Source organism: Danio rerio, chromosome 8 (assembly GCF_052040795.2).
Source record: "Danio rerio strain M-AB ecotype USA chromosome 8, GRCz13ab, whole genome shotgun sequence".
In the NCBI taxonomy this organism is placed as follows: Eukaryota; Metazoa; Chordata; class Actinopteri; order Cypriniformes; family Danionidae; genus Danio; species Danio rerio.
Genome location: NC_141028.1, coordinates 30,372,127 through 30,392,214, shown reverse-complemented (window position 1 = coordinate 30,392,214; position 20,088 = coordinate 30,372,127). Strand labels below are relative to the sequence as shown.

Sequence of the window (20,088 nt, the reverse complement as noted above, 5' to 3'; positions counted from 1 at the left end):
TGTCTGTTTATCAGGGTCCACTACCATTAGTATTAATGTCTTATCTGTGAACATGAAGAACTGTTAGCCCCTAATCAAAAACTCCATGTTTTATCTGCATGTAAACCCATTTTTGACGCTTTCAGAAATTTCCAAAGCTCAATAAATTCAGAAAATTATCTCTGTTATAAAAGCCTCTTGTTTTAGCCATTTTTTGTTTCTGACCTCAGTAGAAATGAGGCTCAGCTCAAGGACACTTCGTGGAGGTTTAATTTGCTGTGGATTGGAAAGAAGTATTTGTGTTCATGTGAATATTACACCCTAACTAAATGCATGTATGGAAAAAAGTAATTTGCATAGGACCATATAACTGGTTCCTACTGAATGTCGCAGCTCGAAACTGCAATAATTTCATAGCAAAATAAGATAAATTAAGTTTAATCATTGTATGTTTACTTTGTATGTTCAGGACTGGCAGCCCCCATTCGCATGTGACGTCGACAGACTTCATTTTACTCCACGGATCCAGAGGCTAAATGAGCTAGAGGTAACAACACAATTTTGCTTTTAAGCTAAAACAATGTCCCACCATATTCATGAGGACCAAATATTTCACACAGTCCTCACAATTGTGGGGTGGCACAGTGGGTAGCGCTGTTGCCTCATAACGAAAAGGTCACTGGTTCGAGCTGAGGCAGCTAGCATTTCTGTGTGGAGTTTGCATGTTCTCCCTGTGTTTGCGTGGGTTTCCTCCGGGTGCTCCGGTTGCCCCCACAAGTCCAAAGATATGTGCTATAGGTGAGTTGGCTAAGCTAAATTGTCCGTAGTGTATGTGTGTATGTTCTGGTCCTCCAGGTTGGGCATTGAGCATCGTGCTAATGACCCACCTCATAAAAATTTGATGTTTTGAAACACCAATATGGTGTTGCCAAATATCAGCTTGGATATAAACGCCTTGGGAATAATTAAGTATCCTCACAATTGTAGCTAAAAGCTAACATGCGAGGTCATCTGAAGTGCTCCTCACTGTTTGAAGCACTCATAAATCTGCCAAATCATCAATCAACTGATATCAACAGGTTTTGTCACAGGGCCTAGTTTAGGGTCAGGGTTTAACAAATATCATCACTAGGTAGAAAAACCAGATGTCCTCATGAATAGTGAAACCGGAGGGTGCATGTTTGTGCATCGTAAGGTCAGCGGTCACTGTCTTGTCAGCAGAATTTGGGTCTTTTGAGATGTCTAATATTAAATTAACACATCTCAGAGATGTTTAATAATTAACACATCCCATTCACAATGTTGCTGATTCTTATTTTCTGTCTTTATTGCCGCATCACCCCCCTCCCCCTCTTTCTCATAGGCTCAAACCAGAGTCAAACTCAACTTCTTGGATCAGATCGCCAAATTTTGGGATCTACAAGGATGCACGCTCAAAATTCCCCACGTGGAGAGGAAAATCCTCGATTTGTACCAGCTCAACAAAGTGAGCGACACTTACAGTCAGGTTTCAATGACAGACTGTACAAGTTGTGAGCCATTATGATTGCCAAAACCTGTTAACACATCTTTGTATGTGTCATTCATGTAACAGATGGACTCTTTATAGTTGATCAAAAGAAACAAAAGCATTGATGAATGTTTGTTATCTTTCTGTAATGAACTCCAACACTCTTTCTCAATCTGCCAGTTGGTTGCAGATGAGGGTGGGTTCGATTTAGTTTGTAGAGAGAGGAGATGGACCAAGATCGCCATGACGATGGGTTTTGCCCCAGGCAAAGCTGTGGGCTCCCACCTGAGAGCCCATTACGAGAGGATCCTGTACCCGTACAACCTCTTTCAGTCTGGGACAAATCTGCTGGTGAGTTTAACATGTAGATGTATCAGATCTATATATCACACACTTTACATAAAGCTTTCATGCAGGAATTCACAGCATGTGTATGGGCAGATTTTTGGGGGGTTGGAGATTGGTTACAGCTGGTCTCCAGTGTTAGAGCTGTGCCTCCGGGGTTAGCTGTATTAGGTCTCATTGAGCACACTGTGGTTTCTGCAGAATGGTATTAAGTGTTTTATCAACTGTCCATGTTTGTTTTCAGTTGTGTTACTGCTGTTTGTGCCACAGCCAGATGTGGTTATAAATGACTTGACATGGTGTAAAGATGAGTTTTAATCAACCTGATCACAAATGGATGAGGCTAAAGACAGGTGTGAACAGGATCTAAAATGTTTTAAACATTTGTGTTTTCAACTACCTACTGAGGTAGCTGAAAACACATTCATGATTGCTTTCATAGTGTAAACACTCATGTGGCTAAATGCTTTCACGCAACCACAAAAGACCTCCTACTTTCTGCCTACTGACCTATTTCTAATTGCATTATGAATCATTCAAGCGTACAAGAGAGACGAGATTGAAACTCTGGCAGTAAGCTTGTATGGTTATTATACAGCAAACAATTAGAAAGTTTCCCAGGTTAGTTTTAAATGGAAAGCCAATACAGTATTCTGACCATAGATCTTCTTCACAAAGAAACAGAAAAGGGATTGGAAAGGGACAAAATATATGGATTAAATCACCAATGCCAATGGGAATGCATTTCCTTTATCTACTTATGAGCCGATAAGCCAAACGCATCTTAATGCTTGGTGTAAACCGGGCTCTTTTGTCTTAAGAGAATATATATTATCACTATCATTTAACAAAACCACATAGGACGTTTTGAAGAGCTCGAACACTTGTGGTTCAATTACAGTGTTTTAGTCATTGTAAGTTTCTCCATTTTGAGGATAGGAGAATCTATCGATAGGATAAATATGAATGTCTGTATATACTTTTATATAAATCTAAAATATATAATGAGGATTTGAAAGCATTTAATAAATATATAAATAAAATAAAGTGTTTTATAAATGATTTGTTTCAATCTTAATGTATTTTTTTTATCTAAGGTTTTTAAGGAGCTTTTAAATACAAAAGTATTTTGGAGCGTAACAATTTTTTTTCTCTTATTGACTAAATGTGTGATATCTCGGTTCGGGATATCAGTGACCTCTGACCCGGAGGTCACTGGAAATTTCTCTGTAATGTTCGATGCTCTTTTCTACATCAGGCTCCTGAATTTGCAGTCAAACTGACAGGTTTTGGGGAGCCTCCTGTGCTGGAGGAGGTATGTGTCGACTTTCCCCATCTTCCAATTTGACAATTTAAATCTGAACAGGATATGATGTTGTTACAAAACCTGTGGCGATGAAAGCTTTCAGTAGTTTTTCAAATGTGCTCCAGCTCTCCAAAGATCGTTATATGAATTTATGCTAATAAATAATGTATAACCTGCCACTATCTTACGCTGTAGATCTTCCTCTTTCTTTATCACTTTGTTGTGTTTGATTCGTAAACACAAACTTTTGCTTCTTTAGGTTGTGCGTGCATGTGTGTTTATTAATTTCTTTTTCCAAACCCATTTGGGGGACAAATGGGCATGAGCTTGTGTTTTTTTGACAGACAGCTTTCAACTGGTCCTGACCCCCTGCCAAACCCCCAGCTATCTTCCCGAGGCACTGTTGCTTTCATTCTCCTCCTCCTACTCTCGCCTTTGTTTTCACTTGCTGCTCTTTCTGTGTTTTTGTCTTTTTTTGACTTCTGCCGCATCCTCTCCTCGCCCCTCCCCCGTCCCACTCCTTCTCAAACCACAGAGACTGTGACCTGCTTTCTGTTCACACTAATCTCTTTACACCTCCAGCTGTTCTCTCTTCTCCTGCTATCCCCAGTCTATACGCTAATCTGTAATCTGATAGTTGTAGCATAACTAGGAATCAGAAAAGATATTTTCTGCATGCACTCACAGACGTAACACACTTAATAGCCGGGCTAACAGGTTATTCACGTGTTAGCACTGATCATCTGTAGGGTGGAGGGAAACTATGGTGGTTTAGAAGGATATTGGGAAGTTTCACAATTTCCTGTCTGAAGAACCCTGAGGTGACCTTCAAATGACCTTTGAGTCATCATTGAATTTAAAATGTAGTTGATCTGGATTAAAAACATGCCTAATTTATCATTAAATTATAATGTAAGAAAAGGTTCTTGTGATAGTTCTTCATGTTGTTCTACACCTGTATGGCTGGATTTTAGTGATCTGCGGTCAGTCGAGTTGAGATGTGTTGCTGTTTGGGATAGTTCAGCCAAAAATGGAAATCGACTCACTATTTACTCGCCCTCAAGTGGTTCCAACCTTTACGAGTTTCTTTTTCTGTTGAACACTAAAGAAGGAGTCTTGTAGAAAGCTGAACATCTATAACCATTGATTTCCTTAGTAGAAGAAATCAAATAATATGAAAGTCAATGGTTACAGGTTTCCAACTTTCTTCAAAATATCTTTTGTGTTCAACAAAATATAGAAACTCACAAAGGATCGGAACAGGATAAAATGGGTGTGTAAATAATAACAGAATTTTAATTTGTGGGGGAACTAACCCTTTAAAACTGGGGTTCCCTAACTCTGCCCTAGAGGGCCGATGTCCTACAGAGTGTAGCTTCAATCTGGAAGCTTCTAATATACCTAGAAAGAGCCTGATTAGCTGGTTCTGGGGTGTCTAATTGGGTTGGAGCTAAACTTTGCAGGACATAAGCCCTCCAGGACCAAGTTTGGGCACCACTGCTTTAAAATCTATTAAATGCATCTCTTTTCTAGACTTCACTCGATTTGTTATGGTTTGTATCGTTTTGCTAGAGCGTCCAAGTACAAGTAAACCCATGATACATGGCATTGGTTTAATACCTGGTTTAAACGTACTTTCTTGTGTGGTCTTTTCACAAAAAAAAAAGATGATTTGCAGAATGTCCAAGTAGCTCATTCTTTACCTTGAGTTGTCCCGTTTCATGTAACTTTACAAGTCCTGTGGAATGTGCTGTTTAGTTCATATGTGATGTCATTTGAATTTAAAGATGAAGGCAGGGTGGTACATGGAGTAGCTGCTTTGCTTTTAAAAAACAGCCAACAGCAATTTGTTTTATTACAACTCTGCTAGTGTGAGGGTTTGAGCGCAAACATGCATCACAGTAGCATTTTGAAGGGGGTGGGGTATGTCAGATACTAGAGAGCAATTGATTGGTCAGAAAATTTGATGACAAGCTGAAGTGTGAGGTGACGTCACAAAATGGTTGATTCATTTAGGCAGAAGTGTTACACTGCAAGCTTTAAATGTCACCCTTTTATAGCACATTAGCTTAGAGATATATACATAATATACTAATACTAACATCTAAAAACATTAATTTTGTTTTGCACATACTTTAAAATTAGTACAATTCATCTAAAACCTTATGAAAGCTTTTTATGAGGAAAAGGACAAAATTTAAATCTATATTTTTATGAAAACACTGACCTTTAAATTATACCCTAGACACATTGGTACTATGGAAAAGTTTAGCCATTATGCTCACTATCGCTTTTTGTGTTTAACTGGAAAGAATAAAGTCATACCGGGGTAAAACAACACGAGCTCAAGTAAAATATGACAGAGTAGACATTTTTCTAGGCTACCAACTCTTACTTACGGAGTGAGCCTTGTTCTTTTTTTTTTCTTTAGTGTCTGCAGAAGCCTGGGGATGAGGTGAATGACATTGACAAAGAGTATAAACCCCACGACCTACTGCAGAGGCAAAATGTTCCACTTCAGCCTAGCAACACGAGCGCACCGGCTAGACGAGCCAAGAGGATGAAAACAGAGGTGAATATAAACACATACGTATGCCAGTTTTCTTAAAGTGTTGGTGAAGGAATTTATAATATGGTTTTGACTTTCTTTCCGATAACTTGTGCTAAATTAGGTGCATTCTTGTTCAATTAAATTGGTAGAAAAAAAAAACTGATATAAACACAATGAATTGTGTATAATAATTTGTGTCTCATTTTTTGCATCTGCAGTCTGGCTGTATTAAGTCAGAGGAAGGTGAGGGGGTTGAGAACAAGCCAAATCTCAGGAGGAGGATGGGTTCTTTCGTTGTCAAGACTGAACAAAGTGAGCATCTACCATTTGCGTCTAACGTCTGGCTCAGATCTTCTGTAGCCAGTAAAGCAAAGCAAACATGGGATTAGCATAGTTTTTTTAGTCAAATCAGATTCCTTGTATTAACAAATGTGTTTTTATTGTGTATTAGAAAAGGAGATCCCTATACAGGTGAAAGAGGAACCTGTGGAGATAAAAGAGCTGAATCCTGAACCGGAGAAAAGCAAACCGAAGAAGAAAAACATCCCCCCTCCTCCAGTCAGCATGGTGAATTTCCTTCCCTTCTTTTATTCAAATATAAATTCTGCTTAGCTTTTCTGTCATGTAAATAGAAACTGTGGACAAACTGGTTTATAAAAGTTCTATAAATTACACTAAGGCACTGTACACATCTGGTATATGAATGTGTTTTTGACAATCAGGCGATGCTATGTATAGCTATAAACTGGGTCTAAAACGTTTTTAGTTTGTCTACTCAACAAGCTGTCATGTAGTTGTGTTTTACCTAAACACTCAAATTATGACCAAACATGTTGTTTCAATACACATTCTTTAAATTCACCTGCTTTTCTGCTAACTTATAAGCTACGTAATGTGGATTCAATGTTCAATAGTGCTGTAGCGACAGTGATGTAGTGCTTGATGACATAAGGAATAGCAAAATGTAAACACAAATATCCATAAGAGACTCATTTGAATTCATATTATAACCTGATCAATCTTAAACTTAATAAACTATCAATAGCCTAATTTTATGCCCATTTTGGATATGCGCATAAAAAATTGTTGATGGAAATGCCAAGACTAAACTGAGTAGGATCAACCTTTTTTTTGGATAAGAACAGATGCGCATAAACTGCGATTGAAAACACTTTTATTGAACAAACTCCAGTATGCGCATGAAAAAAGGTCATGTGATGTTGTTATAAGAGATCATGTGGTGATAAAAATGTGTGCGAATGGATAAACCAGCAGGCTAAGCACATTGTCAAACATCGGAAATGTTGTTTTGACCTTTCTAAAACACCTTAACCGTTTCAGTATTAGTGTTATTGTATTATTAAAGACCTCCAGAATCAAGAGTGTTTGTGCTCAACGTCTCACACCTTCAGATGCCACCACACATTCACTGCGTGTCAGGATTGCCTTCTGAGGCGCAAGTCATTTATAACATAAAGAAAAGATTGACGCAGCTTGTCCTACTGCAGCAAATTCTGTTTTTACTGTTGATATTTGGCGCCAGTTAATCAGGAAGTGACGATTTTGTTCCCTTTAATTTTTTTGATGGAAACGCTGCTTTATTCGCACGTGTTTTATGCAATAATCAAGTTAACTGGCATTTTTGGATGGAATCATAGCTATTGAGGTTTTGATTTAAAATGAAAAATCTATCTCTTAACCCTTAAAGACCTAGAGGTATTTTGTGGGCACCTAATAGGCCTATATTATTATTTTTTTAAAAGCAGTTTTTATTTTTATTTTAGCAGTCAGCCTCAAGTGTCATATATCATTTTAAACAGGAGAACCTGAAGTTTCAATCTGTATCATTTAAAGGTCCAGTCTAAAATATTTTTTGGTCCAAAAACATATGAACAGACAGAAAATATTCCAGAATTTTCCAGAAATGATTTTTAAAAAAAGTGGCATTTTCTAGTTATTTCAAACAAAACCTTATGAAGTTTGTTTTTCTTTCTTTAGAAATACATGCTATGATGTTTTATACTTCCAAAATAAATTTTGTCTACATCCACAATTCCCTGAGCAAGTTATAGCAATTTATTTTAATGTTATTCCAAGGCGTTTTTCTATGGGGGAAAAAAATGCATTTATTTACTGACAATGTATTTGCCCAAAAGTTCTGGGAATGAACTAAACAGAAAAAAATATGTTACAAAATAATAGAACAGTGAAGCAAATTTGACTTTTTCCAAATAATATATTTTCAGTTACTATAAACAACACCACTTACAATGAACAAATAAAAAAAAATAAGAAAATAATAAATAATGTGTCAAAGTCCAAATATACATGGTGCAAAACCTCAGTAAAAAATAGATATAAATATTTACTATACCATAAACAGTTACATAACTAAATTAGATTCAATATGGAACATCCTTAGGTTTTATGTGCCAGCATGGATATGGTTGTCTGTGGATATGGATTTGGATATGGTTGTCTGCAATGCAGACAAACAGCTGCACCTTCATTTGCGTCTTTTGAAAACAGCAAGAGCAGCAGTTCGTCTTTGCTGTGTCACTGTTTTGTCATGTTTCTGTGCTGCTGTGCATGCAAAAGTACTTAGTATGAAAATTATTTCATGCAAAACATTTTTTTTGCGTTTTATTTAGCCGCGCATAAATGTATGCCTATCTCTCATCCGTGTTGTTCAAAAAGCTTGTTGGTCAGCAAACAAAAGCGAAACCTATGCTTATTGGTTGTGATATAGCGAGTTTGAACCAATCTGGGCATGGAGGAGGGACAATGCATCAATATATCATGTCTGGTTTGTCCGGAGACACAGTGACGAGCGTTTCTTTGTCAAATCAGCGTTGTCAAATTTTGATGACGTAACCGCACTGATTTCGGAGCCTCTGAAAGTCCGCGAATGTTATGTGATACAGCACTGGAAAGCTGAGATTCTCTTCTTTATGCCAATCTTTGAATTGTATGAATCGGATCAGCGGATCAAAAGTTATTAAACATTTAAGAGCAATACTTATTTTTAGCCGCGGGCGGCTGTCTCGGTCTTTAAGGGTTAATAATAAATCTAAGCTCTTAATTCTTTTTTTTTGCTAAAATGTGTTTATATATAAATATGGCATGTGATTTATCCGTCTATAGGTGGACCTCTATGTGTGTTTAGTGTGTGGAAAGGGAAACGACGAGGATCGGTTGTTGCTATGCGACGGTTGTGATGACAGCTACCACACATTCTGCTTAATCCCGCCCCTAACCGATGTTCCGAAAGGTGATTGGCGGTGCCCTAAATGTCTGACTCAGGTAGGTTTGATTAGTAAACAATAAATCTGTTGGTTCATCATCATTTAAAGTAAATAGAGCAGCAGGACATAAATTTGACAGCACCGCATAAAGCATCCCTAACCAAACAATGCAGCTTTTGTAGAGACTATAAGTGGGATCAAAGATTGACTCATTATTTTTGTGTTTCTGCAGGAGTGCTGTAAACCTCAGGAGGCATTTGGCTTCGAGCAAGCACACAGAGACTATACTCTCAAAGCCTTTGGGGAAATGGCAGACTCCTTCAAGTCAGATTATTTCAACATGCCTGTTCATGTATGTAAAAATCCCTACTGAAGCTGTTGAGTCTCTTGATTATATATTTACAAATCTAACCTTAAATCATGTCACTTATCATTAAGAAGCTCTGTTTTTTTTTTCTTGTGAACGATATTTGATGTAGATGGTACCCACTGAATTAGTGGAAAAAGAGTTCTGGAGGTTGGTCGGCACCATTCAGGAGGATGTGACAGTGGAATATGGCGCTGACATTGCCTCAAAAGAGTTCGGAAGTGGGTTTCCAATCAAAGGTGGAAGATTTAAGATTGCACCGCACGATGAGGTATAGCTGCTGCATCAATTCTGGCATATTACTCATAACGTAACTTATTAATTCCATTTCTATACCAAGTACATCCTGTTTCCATTGCTGATGTTGCTGTTTTGTGAATTCACTTGCTGTAGAAATATCTTCAGTGTGGTTGGAACCTGAACAATATGGCAATGATGACACCATCAGTGCTGACACACGTCACTGCTGATATCTGTGGAATGACTTTGCCATGGCTGTATGTGGGCATGTGCTTCTCATCGTTCTGCTGGCACATTGAGGACCACTGGAGCTATTCCATCAACTACCTGCACTGGTAATCAGCAGTATTTTATGCTTAGTTAAAGGCGGAAATATACCTGTAGTTGCATTTTATGTAAGGCAGGATACTAGATTTAGCAACCCCCACAAACATGTTTTCTTTTCAGTATAGTTGTACTCTAAGGGGCTATTCACACAGAACATGTCTGTGCATATTAAAACTCAAGATGCAGCACTAAAACAGTTGTCATGCCAATTTGTAACTGTAGACAGAGGCGTACACCACTTGCCACACTTGCGACACACCAGTTTCTTCTGATTGGGCCCCTGCTTTGGAACTGATATTAATATGTGCCAGTGATTAAAATCGATTGCTCTGTAGAGGAAATATTCATGCCACTAGATGATGTCACGCACTAATTTTTCATTTTCATGACATTGTGACACCCTTTACATTCTTTTTTTTATTATTATTTATTTTTTATTCAGCCTATTCATATTTTTTAATTGCAGAATTAAAAACTGTTCACATTTACATGTCATTTAGTACTTCTGTTGTCTGACAACGCAGCCCATTAATGCTTTATTCACAAAAGGAGCAGCTTTGTAGCTGCCTGTTGCGCTGGGTGGCGATTGAAACAGTTGTGGGTATTGCTTGGCTAAAGTTTATGGGGATATTCACAGAGAGCAAATGAGTTTGTAACACTAAAAGTAAACATTGTTCATAGAAAACACTAAATATAAATGGAATCAGTACATAAAACACTTACAAAGATAATCAATGAAAAAAAAGTGTGTTTCTGTCATTGTTGCTATTTATCTGCTGCAAACGCAGGTCTGTGTAGGTCTACAACAGAGAATACTACCAGCCTATGCGGGAGCTGAAAGAGGATAATGTGAACTCTATAGGTGCTCCTATTGGCTGTCGCTCAATACAGTTGCTCTTCATTTACATTAAGTTGAGGGATTCTCAACTTTGTTGGATACTTTGTTGCGTCACTCGATATGCCCACCTTGTCGCTGACGGTCGCTGTCGCTTACACAGACAGAAGTCAGGAGAAGTCGCTCACTTTTCGTTTAAATGAAAGGTGGATTTTTGCTTTGCCGCTGGGAGTTGCTTGTAGTGTGAATGCTGCTTAAGGCTAAGCGTTCACTTAAAATCGTCATCTGTCAAAATCTCCATACACATAATCTAAAGACAATGGCTGTGCTATGATATTAGCTATATGTACACTGAAATAAAAATGAGAGAATGGAGAAAACATTAAAAATGACAATGTTTGCTTTCATATTTTTTTATCACCAAATATGCCATTAAGTATATTTAATTTTCACCGATATATGTCTGAGTCATAAAACATGAATAAAAATGGCACCAACATTTGGAAAGTACTTCATTTGGTGACAAATATCCCCAAAATTGCTACACCTATTAAAAAACACAAAAGACCCCTCAATGATCTTGATTGACATGATTGTTACTTACAACTTTCGTTCATTCAAACTCTCACAAAAGTGATGTTCATTTAAAAATAATAAACTTACCAGTCACTAATATTTTGAACCTGTTTGTTTGTGTTAGGGGAGAACCTAAGACCTGGTATGGTGCTCCGGGTTTTGCTGCTGAGCAGTTGGAAGCCGTCATGAAGAAACTGGCCCCAGAACTATTTGATTCTCAGCCCGACCTTCTACACCAGCTTGTCACAATCATGAATCCTAATACACTCATGGCCCATGGAGTACCAGTGAGTAGCATATTAATACACAAACATTTATACACACAATCATTTACCCCACCTGTGAGTAACAAGCATGAATCTCTTTTTAGATTTACAGAACCAATCAGTGCGCAGGAGAGTTTGTCATTACTTTTCCGCGATCCTATCACAGTGGCTTCAACCAGGGCTTCAACTTTGCAGAGGCTGTGAACTTTTGCACAGTGGACTGGGTGAGATTTTCCTGGATCCATCCTGGCATTACACTGTTACCTACATTTTCTTGGGCTGATGTGATTATAATAATTTTGCTTCATTTTTTTTCTCTTAATATGTGTGCAGATGCCACTGGGGCGTCAGTGTGTGGATCACTACCGCCAGCTGCATCGCTACTGTGTGTTTTCTCATGATGAGATGGTGTGTAATATGGCCATGAAGGCTGACTGTCTTGATGTGGTTCTGGCGTCAGCCGTACAGAAGGACATGCAGCTCATGATCAAAGAAGAGAGAGAGCTGCGGGAGAAAGTCCGTAAGATGGTGAGCGAACACAATTTAATCCTGTCAAGTCAATGCAGTTTGGGTGGATGACACTTCATGGCGCAGTGCTTATTATCCTTCTCGCTTTGGGAAATAGTGATGGGAGGTTTGGATCATTTTATTCACTCCATTGAGTCCATTGGGTTCTTGTTTATTTTTCAAGTCAATGTGCCAAAATATTATTCATATGTTATGAGTTTCTTCCAAACCAAACATTTACAACTAGCCCAAACCTTCACTACAAACAAGTCATGACTAGAATGCTATGAGAAAGAGAAAATAATCATTTGTTTATACATTTACCTGGATCTTTTGTCTATGATTAGCACACCAATGCACAGTCTGAGCTGGAAGGACCAATGATTAGTTCACCTCTTGAAGTCTTTGGGTTTTTGAGTCGTTTGTTTGTCATGTGACAGCCTGACCGGTGCATTTCCACTACAGCATCCAATTTGTGTTCAGTGCTGCTGGCAATGCTACAAAGCCATTTCTTTGTTGCATGTCAAATTTAGGACTGAGTACGCCTGTTTTAATCAGGTAGATTTGCACATTTACCATAATTGATCACATGTGCATTGTCTAATGGCTGCTTCAAAGAAATTATCAATGAATAATCACAAATGGTTGTGTAAACAAAGTGTGAACAAATACATTCTCGAAGTGATTTCAGCACAGAAAAGTCCCTTTGAGGCAAGTCATTTCACTCGGTGGCCATCTTTAAATGCTTTTCGGGCACAGGTGGGTAGATCACCCAAAATCTATACTGGAGTAAAAGTACAAATACTTGCATTAATTTTTACTCAAGTAGAAGTAAAAGAAACAATCTTAAAAGTGACTGGATCATATTTATTATCATTTGACAGTAACGGAGTAACGCCGCCAAATGTAGCGAAGTAAGAGGACTGATCTTTCTTTAATAATGTACTTGAGTAAGAGTAAAAGTACACATGTTTAAATGTACTCAAAGTACACATCACCCAATAATTTTTCTCAAGTAAATGTAACGAAGTAAATGTAACTTGTTACTACCCACCTCTGCTCTCAGGCATGCTCGGGCATTTTGTTTGAATGGGGAAACATCAGATTCTCCAAAATTGCTTGGCAAGCTTATGATTATATTTCATATTGTGAATCACCAATACAATTAAACAATAACTGTCTGTTTAGATTAATTTATTAATGTTCGAATCAGACAAAATCTGCAGAAACTGATGTCTTGTTCGTGCCCCTGCCCTGGCGTATCGTCCATCTATAGCGATCGATGATTGGCTCACTAAAAGGCAGGGTTTCATTCGCCACATTGGCCTTTACACTTTTCCCCATTCAAAACTATACGAGTGACATGTCTTGTGTATTCTATAGTCTTTGAGCACTCATATCAGCAAACATTTGTAAACATACATCAACATCTTGCATTGCCTACTTTTCACAGCAATTGGTTGCCGCCTGGTGTTTTTTACTTTACATTTGCATAAAGTTAAGAAATGCCCAACCTTTCTGATGCTCTCAACGCTTTCTCTGTGCCACTTTCAATAGCATAATGCACTGCATGAGGCTTTACGCTCAACTATTATATGAATAAACTGAAAACGCTTGCTATGCTGCTTACCCAACGTGCCAGTGGAAACACTCCAAAAAGCGACTAGTGACTCAAACCTGAGGACACAAGAAATTGTTAGATCAAATATTTTTCTGGCTCTTACGGCATATGATTGGCTATGTCTTTCACGTGATGAACAGACGACTCAATCCGAGGCCACAGAAGATGAAATTATCACTTTTTTTTTTTTGTAGCAGATCTAGACGGATGGTTCTCTGAAGGAGGAAGGTTGTAAGCTATTGTCAGGGTGTATTTATATAAAGGAAAGTGTAGATAAAAAGAAATTATTCTTTCGGGTTTATATTTATATATATATAATAAAATACCATAAGGCAACACGGTGGCTGAGTGGTTCGCACTGTCTCCTCACAGCAAGAAGGTTGCTGGTTAGAGTCCCTGCTGGGTCAGTTGGTATTTAAATTCTAGTCATTGTAATGTTGTTTGATCTAATGAACTAATCATTTTAATTGTTTATGTTGATTTAAGATTGGGAACACTGAATGAAAATTGCGGTAAAAAAAAATCTGTAATGGATTGTAATTTATTGTAATGTCATTGTGGTAAAAAAAATAGGTAATTTTACAAAAAATGCTAGTAATGCTTACTTTTTTGCCATTTTTCACAACACAAACAGATTTTTTTGTTCTGTTTGTTTCCAAATAATCCTTTCAACTCTTTCTCTCTCTGTCTGTCTGTGTGTAGGGGGTGGCCCAGTGCGAGTTGTTTCAATATGACTTGCTGGCAGATGATGAGAGACAGTGTGTGAAGTGTCGCACCACCTGTTACCTGTCTGCTCTCACCTGTCCCTGCAGACCAGGAGTCCAGGTGTGTCTGTACCACACCCACGACCTCTGCTCCTGCCCTATCTCCAACTACACTCTCAAGTACGTCTCCACCCCTCGTTCAGAGATTGCCCTATATGAGTTTTCTTCATCATTGGTCATAATTTAGGGAAATATTTTTTTAAATGTGTCACCAAGATTCAAATATAAAGTCTTGTTGTTATTGGCAGAGGCTTTGGAAAAAAAAACACAACCCTTGTGATTTCTTTTAGACATTTTTGTTCTTAATTTAAGTGTCTGTAATATTTTAGATGTGCTATGGATAGTTCACCCACAAATGAAAATTCTGCCATCATTTACTCACCCTCCTCTTGTTTCAAACCTGTTTGCTTTCTTCTGTTGAACACAGAATAAGATCTGCTGAAGAATAAGGGTAAAAACAGCCATTGACCTCTCTTATATTATTTGTTGCTACTATGGATGTCAATGACTGCTTCATTCAACATTTTTCAGAATGTTTTCTTTTGTGTTCAACAGAAGAAGAATGTATAAATGCTTCAAACCACTTGAGTATGAGTAAATGGTGTGGACATTTTCATTTTTGGGTGTACTGTCACATTAATACAAACAACATGCATTTAGACAAAATATATTTATTATTTTAAATAAAATTTAAACATTCTGTCCAAATTAGTTAAAACTTCATTCTAATTATGTGAGTGTGCTGACATGAATGTTAATATTGTTTTAATGTGCAAATGCCAAGTAATTGGTATGTAAAAAAAAATAAAATAAATAAAAACAGTGGCATTATTTAAACAAACTGTAGCTTTTAGGGTTAAAACTCTTAAAATAAACACAATTTTAGCTTTTATCAGGGCTGATGCTGGATAAAAAGTATTGAAATAATATACTGACACACAAAGGTTAAGTGAGTGCTGTGAAGTTTCACTTAGTGTAATGCTCAACCTCACAGTTATCGTTTCACACTGGATGACCTTTACCCGATGATGAACGCTGTGCGGCAGAGGGCAGAGTATTACGATGATTGGGCCTCAAGAGTGACAGAGGTCATGGAAGCAAAGCTAGACAAGAAACGCAGTGAGTTTCATTTTAGAGATTTCCTGAACTGATACTCCCATCTCTGCTAAGAAGAATCCAATTCAATATATGTGGTTTCAATATCATTATTGCCATGTTTTATACACAAGAAGAACCACCATCATGACTAATATAGATAGACAACAGTTATATTCAGAGGCATGTTTACAAGATTTATAGAAAGTAATACCTAAATGTATTAGTCTTAAAAGAAATGTCTTTTGTTAATTAACTGTATAGTTTATATAAGATATGTTCTGATAAAGATTTGATATTACAATTGATGTTGGAATGGAGATACAAAGGGAATGAAAAACCAAACAAAAAAACTTCTCAGTAAGTTCGAACTTCTGGTTAATTTAGTGGTTAAATGTTAAATCATCTGGATGATTTTCTAAAGATGGAAAAATATTTTACTTAAAAGAATAAGTGAATAACTTTACATGTTTACCTTTACGATTAATGCCCTTTATTGCACATAATATTCTGTTTTAGTCAATAAATGTTACATCACTGGAGTTAAATGCGTTTGTGAGTACTATGTCGTGTTTCACTTCTGCTTCCTCTCTGTCTGTCTGTCTTTATTTGTAGATGTCACTGTGTTTCGCACACTTCTGGAGGAGTCCAATGAGCAGTCGTTCCCAGAGAATGACCTGTTACGTCAGCTGAGGCTGGTTACTCAAGATGCTGAGAAATGCTCGTCTGTTGCCCAGCAACTGCTAAATGGCAAGCGGCAGACCAGGTACACACACAGACACACTTTCACACACTCGCACTCAAAACAGCATACAGACTATAATGTATCTTGCTCAAACAATCTACGGTTACTCTTCTGTACTGTTTTTTTTTTTTTTTTCGGTTTTAAGGCTGCTTTATCAGATCAGTTAAATATTATGTTATGAAATATTATAACAAAATTAAATAAGTATTTTAATATATTATAAATGTGATTTGTTCCTGTGATGGCAAAGCTGAATTTTCAGAGGCCATTAGATCAGGTCTACAACTTGTACAGGCCTACAACAGTTGCCACTAGCTTTTTAATGTTGTTGGAAAAAACACAGTGAAACTTATTTTGAAATGATCCTTGATTTGTTTACAACAGATTTATTTACCAGCATAGAATGTAAAAAAAAAACACTGATTAAATGAAATATAACTTTTTTGTAACATTGAATTAATCCTTAATTCAAAGCATCGTTTCAGATCAGTCTCCTAACAAAACCTCACTTATCAAGACTTTTCAACATTGCAATGCTATAGGCACAGACAAATAAGTGAGGCACATTGCTGCTCTCAAAGACGCCAGTTTATACACACACACACACAACCCTTTACACACTCACTATACAAATATTTGAAATCACTGTGTTTTTTCCATGCTGATGTCCATTTAAGGGGAATTTTCAGCCTGGTTGTTGTTTTTGTTTTTTCAGCACACAGTGGTTGGGTTTAGCCGAAACGCATGTGGCTTGTGAATTGTATGTTATTCTGTCATGCATTTGTTTACGTCTGTCTGTTGTCATCTGTCTGCAGGTACCGCACAGGCAAGGCTAAATCTCCTAATCAGCTCACAGTGGAGGAAATGAGATCATTCGTCCGCCAGCTTTATAACCTCCCCTGCAGCCTGACACAAGCACCGCTTCTCAAGGTGACACATACACACACGCTTATTAATATTGGTGGTTTTCAGGGACTCTCCATAGGCGTAATTAAATTTTTATACAGTAAAAAATGCTCTTTTTATATTTATATAATATAGCTTTTTAATTACAAGGACATAAGGACATCAGACATGTCCTCCTAAACCACAATAATATAGTACAACTATGTCATACCCTTTTCATTATAGAAAAACCTGTTCTTGCACACTATCAAAAACACACACACTCATTCTGAAGAAAGATTATCAGCATCTTAGGCTATGTATACATCAGTGTGTTTTCATTTTGTAATGCAGATTTTTTGCTGTTTAAGTCTGTCATCCATAATACTCCCGAGATATTGATTCTCAAACATAGCATTGTCATAGCTTTTCTAATCGGACCTTGCAGACTGTAGTAAAACAAACACACTTGCTTTGAAAAAGTTCAACTTTTTTGAATTGAAAATTCAATTTAACTTAATGCTCATTTACTTAATTTTACATACTAGACCCATTATGTTTATAACAAATTGCATTATTATTTGTTTCATTTATCAATTGTATACATTAGGGCTGCACAATATATCGTTTCAGCTTTGATATCACAATGTGTGCATCTGCAATAGTCACATCGCAAAGATATACAATGTTGAGTCGACTGCAGTGTAGTTTTTACATTTACATATACAAATCTATAATGCATGCACTATTTATTTCACTTTTATCTTTGCTTTGTTGCATTTATCTATGCTTGTAGTTTATTTATTACATGGCATGCATGATTCACTCACCTACAGAATCAGGTCAATTCCAGTCAATCATTAATACATTCGTTAACACCTAAGGGACCAATTTTTGCTTATAACTAGTTGCTTATTAGCATGCATGTTTTTGAGATATTGGCTGCTTTTTAGCACGCATAAAGCACTTGTTCTACATGATCTAATTTTATATTCCTAACTCAATACCTAAACTACCTCAATAACTATTAATAAGGAGCAAATTAGGAGTTTATTAAAGCAAAAGTCAATATGGTTAGCTAAGAGCAAGAACTGAACCTTAAAATAATGTGTGACCAAAATTGATTTCCACATATAACATAGTATATTGCAATATATATTGAAAAAAAACTAAATATCGCAATGTCAGATTTTTCCAATATCGTTCAGCCCTAATATAAATATGCAAATTTTTATTGCGTTCAGATAAAAAAAAAGTTATATTTGCTCCTAACTTCAGTGTGATTTTATAATTTTTTTTGTATAACCATTCAACACTAGACAAATGTCGATTAATATTATAATATATAAAATTCTGTATATAGTATTGTCACATTTTCTTATTTTAATTTATTTTACATTTATTTTTATTTTGTATTAGACTAATGTTGTTTAATTTAAGACCATAATATAAAAATTTGTATAGACCATTTCAATGTGGTCATGTCATTGCCCAAAAACATTTCCTGCTTGTTATCAAACTATCTGCTGCATCTGCTGTGTAAAAAAAATGCTGGAATAGTTAGTGGTTCATTTTGCTGTGGTGACCTCTGAAACAGAGACTAAGCTGAAGGAAAATGAATGAAATTTTGTATAAAAAAATTTGTTAGATTTTCTAATTTAAGTTTAGTTCTCTTCAGAAAACAGGATCATATAAAAGCCTTTGCTGTCAAATTAAATTAAAAAGAGCAACAAAAAAAAGAAGATTCTATGTGATTTGTGATGTCCTAAGTAAAACAGACAGGACTCACATGGACAAGAAAATCTAATTTTAGGCACATTTGCCTGCAGTGTGAATGAAGCCTTAATTTGAGTAGTGTGGATGGAGATCTTCTCTGAAACCGCTATGGACGTGGATCATTTTATTTTTAAAAGACTGTGTTAAAATGAAAACACATTAGTGTAAATGTAGCCTCACTCGACTGAGGCACAGTTCATCATTTCTAAACAGCTAATATAATAGTCTATTAACTCCCCTCTCTCTCTCAGGAGCTGCTTAACAGCATAGAGGATTTCCAGCAGCACAGTGAGAAGCTTCTATCTGATGAAGTGAGCGCAGATGCAGTGAGCGAGATCGAGTCTTTGCTGGAGGAAGGCTCTCAGTTCGATGTGTTTCTTCCGGAGCTGCCGCTGCTACGGGAGCGTCTGGAACAGGCTCGATGGCTCACCGGAGTTCACCAAGCAGAGGATCCCGTAGCAAACCCCTGCGGTCTCTCTCTGGAGAGCATGCGGAGGCTGATCGACCGAGGGGTTGGACTGACGCCTCATCCCTCCATAGAACGCATGATGGCTCGATTGCAGGAGCTGCTTACCGTCTCAGAGGAGCTGGAGGAGAATGCGCAGGCTCTGCTGAAGGCCAGGTGAGGGCAGCACTGAGCGAAGATGAAATATATGCACACAAACCTCAAAAAAAAATGGTCTTATGTTTTAACTGATATTTAGGGGTGATGGGATATTTCTAAACTGACGTATCACAATAAAGGCAAGCCTTCTGAAAATACATCTTAAAAATAATCATGTAAATAAATAAAAGATAGGGTTAAGGAAACCCCTGCCTGATATAGTATGCCAGTTATACACTTTTGTTTTTAAAAATGCAATTATAGTGTAAGAGCATCTATATAAATGTTTTAAATAATATTTTGAAAGATATTCTTTCGTAATTTATTAAACATTTGGTCTATTAAGTGGTCTAATTTATTATTAAAAGTGAATGAAAATGAAATGAATAAAATGTAAATAAAGAAATCTAAATTAAATATTAAAATAAAAATGTATTATTTAAAATCCTTGCTATTGTGAAAAAAAGGTCACGGATATTTAAATAGCACAGAGTACAATATAGTTGCCTATTCTTCAAGTTACAAATGATATCAAGTTATAATA

The 20,088-nt window shown here is 36.8% G+C and overlaps 1 protein-coding gene across 10 annotated transcripts in view; it reads left to right on the top strand.

The window, feature by feature from the left end:
• kdm5bb (lysine demethylase 5Bb) overlaps nucleotides 1–20,088 on the top strand; it is a 36,582-nt gene that overhangs the window by 3,523 nt on the left and 12,971 nt on the right. For 6 of the 10 annotated variants that reach the window (XM_087263103.1, XM_087263101.1, XM_087263099.1 and 3 more), the window contains 19 exons: nucleotides 449–526; nucleotides 1,343–1,465; nucleotides 1,670–1,840; nucleotides 3,093–3,149; nucleotides 5,572–5,712; nucleotides 5,910–6,003; nucleotides 6,143–6,258; nucleotides 8,836–8,994; nucleotides 9,169–9,288; nucleotides 9,416–9,574; nucleotides 9,697–9,878; nucleotides 11,406–11,568; nucleotides 11,652–11,771; nucleotides 11,881–12,075; nucleotides 14,378–14,559; nucleotides 15,434–15,558; nucleotides 16,150–16,300; nucleotides 17,095–17,209; nucleotides 19,192–19,562. In XM_087263103.1, the coding sequence (XP_087119229.1) occupies nucleotides 1,733–1,840; nucleotides 3,093–3,149; nucleotides 5,572–5,712; nucleotides 5,910–6,003; nucleotides 6,143–6,258; nucleotides 8,836–8,994; nucleotides 9,169–9,288; nucleotides 9,416–9,574; nucleotides 9,697–9,878; nucleotides 11,406–11,568; nucleotides 11,652–11,771; nucleotides 11,881–12,075; nucleotides 14,378–14,559; nucleotides 15,434–15,558; nucleotides 16,150–16,300; nucleotides 17,095–17,209; nucleotides 19,192–19,562 (2,558 nt within the window). In that variant the 5' untranslated portion in view covers nucleotides 449–526; nucleotides 1,343–1,465; nucleotides 1,670–1,732. The remainder of the gene's footprint in view (nucleotides 1–448; nucleotides 527–1,342; nucleotides 1,466–1,669; nucleotides 1,841–3,092; nucleotides 3,150–5,571; nucleotides 5,713–5,909; nucleotides 6,004–6,142; nucleotides 6,259–8,835; nucleotides 8,995–9,168; nucleotides 9,289–9,415; nucleotides 9,575–9,696; nucleotides 9,879–11,405; nucleotides 11,569–11,651; nucleotides 11,772–11,880; nucleotides 12,076–14,377; nucleotides 14,560–15,433; nucleotides 15,559–16,149; nucleotides 16,301–17,094; nucleotides 17,210–19,191; nucleotides 19,563–20,088) is intronic. The other 4 variants (XM_087263105.1, XM_087263102.1, NM_001002166.2 and 1 more) reach the window with 1 other exon arrangement.